At 55.9% G+C, this 4,144-nt stretch overlaps 1 protein-coding gene across 1 annotated transcript; it reads right to left on the bottom strand.

The window, feature by feature from the left end:
- Positions 1–1,290: 1,290 nt before the first annotated feature.
- Inafm2 (InaF motif containing 2) lies at positions 1,291–3,883 on the bottom strand. The gene has a single exon (XM_050134334.1). The coding sequence runs from the start codon at positions 3,548–3,550 to the stop codon at positions 3,092–3,094; it is 459 nt and encodes a 152-aa protein (XP_049990291.1). The 5' UTR covers positions 3,551–3,883; the 3' UTR covers positions 1,291–3,091.
- Between the last annotated feature and the right edge of the window lie 261 nt (positions 3,884–4,144).

The following is a 4,144-nucleotide window of genomic DNA, read 5'->3' on the forward strand; positions in this document are numbered from 1 at the left end:
CCATCTGCAGAGGGGAGGGGGTGAGTGGAAAGCCACGGAACTCACGGCCTTGTACAGAAAGCCATTGTGTAGGCTGAAGAGGGAAATAAAGGAAGGGCGGGACTTTTCCCTAGCCTCCCGCAGACTACAAGGTGAAGTAACTGCACAGTGCCTACCCCCTCACAGTTCTAGAGAAGTGCAGGCCACAGGGGGCTCCACCAACACTGGCTTCTCCCTCTGGATTTGTACTGGGTACCAATTGTCTCGTAATGAGCTGAACTCAATTTCATACCATGTATTTCTGCAGCATAACTAATCCCTTAGATTTATGCTTCTCACCCACATCTTTTTTGTTGTTGTTGTTTGCTTTCAGGGGAGGAAAAAAAAAAAAAAACCCGCACCTTTGAAGCAACCTACACCTCTTAGCTGCTTGGCCCTGGAGACAGGCTCGACAAGGCAGCTCAGAGGCCTGGGTTCATCTTTTTCTGTGTCAGCACTTCCTGAGTTAGCAAAAGGCCAACAGTTTAAGGTGAGAACAGGTCGCCAGCAGGCAACTGTATCTTCACTTCAGACAGCTAAATGTTTGTGATTAAAGCTTAATTTTCACACTTGCTGGTCCTCCTGCTAGGTATCTGCTTAAGAGTACCCTGGAGTAGAACTTTCTCGGCCCTCCGGCCTTGTTAGGTTAGCAGAAACTGGCATCCTCTTCCGACCTGACTAAGATGGATCCTGCCATCCTCCTCTAATCTGCTCAGCTGAAGGCACCGAGAACAGCAAGGCAATTGCCTTTTCCTTCTGCACCTATTCATCACCACCTACCCAGGGCACCCGAGACCACCTCTACTCCTTCTCCATGAAGTCAGTAAGAGAAAGGACCAACTGACACAGGCTTAGGCAGAGTTCTTAGAATGTATTTTTGTTCACCTGAAAAATAAAACTTTTAAAAAATATACAGGACTTTTAAGTACAGGTATATCTTGAATGGCTGAATTATAAATAATGTCTCTGGTCATGTTCACAGCTAGGGCTGGAGAAAATGTCCCAATTCCAGTGAAGGCTTTGGAGAGTCGGAAGGCCAGCTGGACCACGAGTGGTCTTGCTGGACTCTGATTCATCCCAAAGTGGATTTAAACAGTCCATAAAGCAGGGTCACAAGGGTAGGAGGAATGGACTCCCAGATATTCTCCCACGAGTCCCGAGGATTCTTGGAATAAGAGATCAATTTACAAATTATTAAAATATAGGACTAAAAATTCACACCATAAATATAAATTACAGGCTATTATTGAAGTTATAAAGTGGCATTTTATGTTTCTTCCCCCCCCCCAGTCTCTCGTCAAAAATTTAAAAAGTCCCCATGGGCCTCCTAGCGACCGAAGTCCTAGTCAGTTGTGAAGAATTCTCCAAGCCCAGACACCTTGGGGTGTTGGCAGCCTGCTGGGAGGCTGCCAGCTTAGGAGCTACTTTCTTGCCCAGGACAGGACATGGCTTAAATCAAGACTGTTGTCCTGTAAACCTGAATCAGAGCTAACTACTACAAGGTAGGCCAGAAAACTGGATAGACAATTCAGGACCAAGGTGGGCAGGGTTCCTGTTGGTTTCTTTTTTAAGTAGCTCATTTCCCAAAAAGGAAACACTAAGGGGTTAGATCTCTGTCACTACCCACACTCAATTGCCTAAAAGCAAGTGGCAGAGGAAATGGAATCCAAACTGAAGAAGTATAATTCTTGCTGCCCTGGAGCTAGCTATGTGTATGTGTGTGTTTCCCTTGATCGGTCACCACCTCTAGAAACCTTGCTGCATTTAAGTGGGAGCTTATCAGGAATGAGAAAGACAAGGTGCCCATTCAATCTTCCCACGGCTGGTCCCCTCACTGGCTATCTTAGCACACTCAGGCTTGAGTCCTATAAAGTAACTCAAAACCAGAGCACATCAAAGCTTGGGCTTCGAAACTGATTTTGTCCTAACGGCAAGATGCTGTGTTGTTTCAGGCTCAGAAAATAGAAAATGCAAAAATGAGTAAGACAAGATCTAGAAGGGCAAGAAATTAAATAAGACAAGATCTGGAACCAGATAAGACAACGGAGGAGCCAGAAAAGGAACGAGAGAAAACACTTGCCAATCACTGCACTTACAAAGGCTTGCTCTTCCTAAAGGAATTCTGTGAGGGAAGGGACTGATCTAAACACAGCGCACTCCTTTCTCCATTGCCCCTGGCATCCATCCAGACACTCAGGGCTGCAACAGGAAGCCACTCTGGTGGGAGCCTTAGGATGGGAACAGGAGGGGGATCAGCACATTCCCCCACCCTCCCTAAACGGTTTCTACTACTGAGGTTTTTCCACTGTCATGTTAGTCTAAGAACGACTATACTTGTGTAAGAACGTCGGGAACTTATCTTTCTGAAACGGGCAGGGAACAGGTGAAAGAGTGGGTGATGAAGAAAAAAAAAAAGCTGTGTCTGTGCCCTTCTGACTAAGTGCAGTTTGGAGGCCAAGCAAATAGCCCTTGCTGGACCCCACCATTCAGTAGCTACCCAGGGTGTGGGGGAATACATAGAATTCTGTGTGATTATAGCTTCTAGTGCATATGTCAACAACTATATACAGGGATCTATAAATTAAACGCATGTCTGGCCACTGCAACTAGGTTGACGTACCTGAGCTCCGCTACTTTTGGTGCTCCCCCTTTGGAGAGCTTCAGCTTATTAAAAAAGAGCCCCTACACAACTCCCTCCCCTCCCCTGAGTCTTGGGGATGGGGCGCCCCAGTCACCCCCTGCTTTAGGATACACCAGAGCTAGCGGCGCCGAAGGGCTGGGTGCTAGGCTCTCTCTCCCCACCCCCCCACCCCCAGCTCCCCTTATGGCTCTGGGCCCTGGCGCAGCACGGGTGCTGGGAAGATCAAACCCCGAGTCCCCGGCGAATCGTGGTCCCTTGGCTGGTCCGGTTGTGCGTTACCCGCTCCCGGGGCGAGCTGGCGACCGCTGAGGTGTGGGGGCGTTCGCTCGCGTAGGGGTCACTCCGGAGGGCTCCGGAGCCGGTCCTGCCGCAAAGTCCAGCCTTGTGGGCTTGGGGGCCGAAGATTCCCGACCGCCCCCAACGCGGAGAGGCTCAACGACTCCGGGGCGCCGCGGCCGCTTCCTCTTCGTCCTCGTCCGGCCCCCGCGGCCGCTCGAGCGGCCCGACTAGCGGGTTGTCTGCAGCGGGTTCCGGGGGCGCCGGCCTCTCCGCCTGCAGTGGGGGAGCGTCGCGTGGCGCCTCGCTGCGGGACGACCTGGTGGTGTTGGACCCCGCCGCCGCCCCCGAAGTCCCAGACGGGCCGGTGGCGTTGGAGACGCTGTGGTGCGGGCCGGCGGCTCCCCCCGAGGTCCCGGCGCCCACCGGCTGCCAGATTAGGCTGTAGTAGACGGCCAGTACGATGGCGGCCAGCGACACGGAGAGCACGTAGGCGAACACCGTGGCGAGCCGGACCCACTTCTTGTTGGTCTTGGCCGCCATCTTCGCCTTCTTGTCCCCGGTATAGGTGGCCGGCTTGCCCCGCTCGGCCGGGGCCGCGTCGCGCTCCTTCATGGGGGGGCCCCGGCCTTTGCCCCGGTGCTCCACGGCCCCGGCTGGAGGGGGCCTGACGGCCTGCGAGGACTGGGCAGGGGGCGTCTCGGCGCCCTAGCTTCCCGGCGGCCCCGCGCTCCGCCGCCGCCGCTCCTCACGCCGCCCGCCCGCAGCCCGCCACCGCGTCGCTGCTTCTGCTGCTGCCGCCGCCGCCGCCGCCGCCGGGGCCCGTCACCGCCGCCAGCGCCGCCGCCGCCGCCGGCCCGCCAGATGCTTCCCGGCCGCCGCCACAGCCACAACCGCCCGACTCCGAGTCCCCATCCGCTGTCGCCGCCTGCTCGGCCGCCGGCCGCCTGGTCTCCAGTGGCCGCGCGTACCGCGCGCTCCGGCTCCTACCCGGCTCCCCCGCGGGGCGCGCCGGTGCAGGGGGCGGGGCCTCGCGCTTCCCGGGGGGGCTGCCTCTTAAAAGGGCGATGCCGAGGCCCGGAAGTGCCGCTCGGGGAGGCGGCTGCAGCGGGGCGTCGCGGGCCCCGCAGGGACGCCCAGTTAAGAGAGAGTTAAGGAAGGCTGGGCCTTAAAGGGGCGACGGGCGCTTCTTTAAAGGGGGAAACGGCG

Source organism: Alexandromys fortis, unplaced genomic scaffold, assembly GCF_014885135.2.
Source record: "Alexandromys fortis isolate MF-2015 unplaced genomic scaffold, M_Fortis_MF-2015_v1.1 scaffold_6, whole genome shotgun sequence".
Taxonomy (NCBI): Eukaryota; Metazoa; Chordata; class Mammalia; order Rodentia; family Cricetidae; genus Alexandromys; species Alexandromys fortis.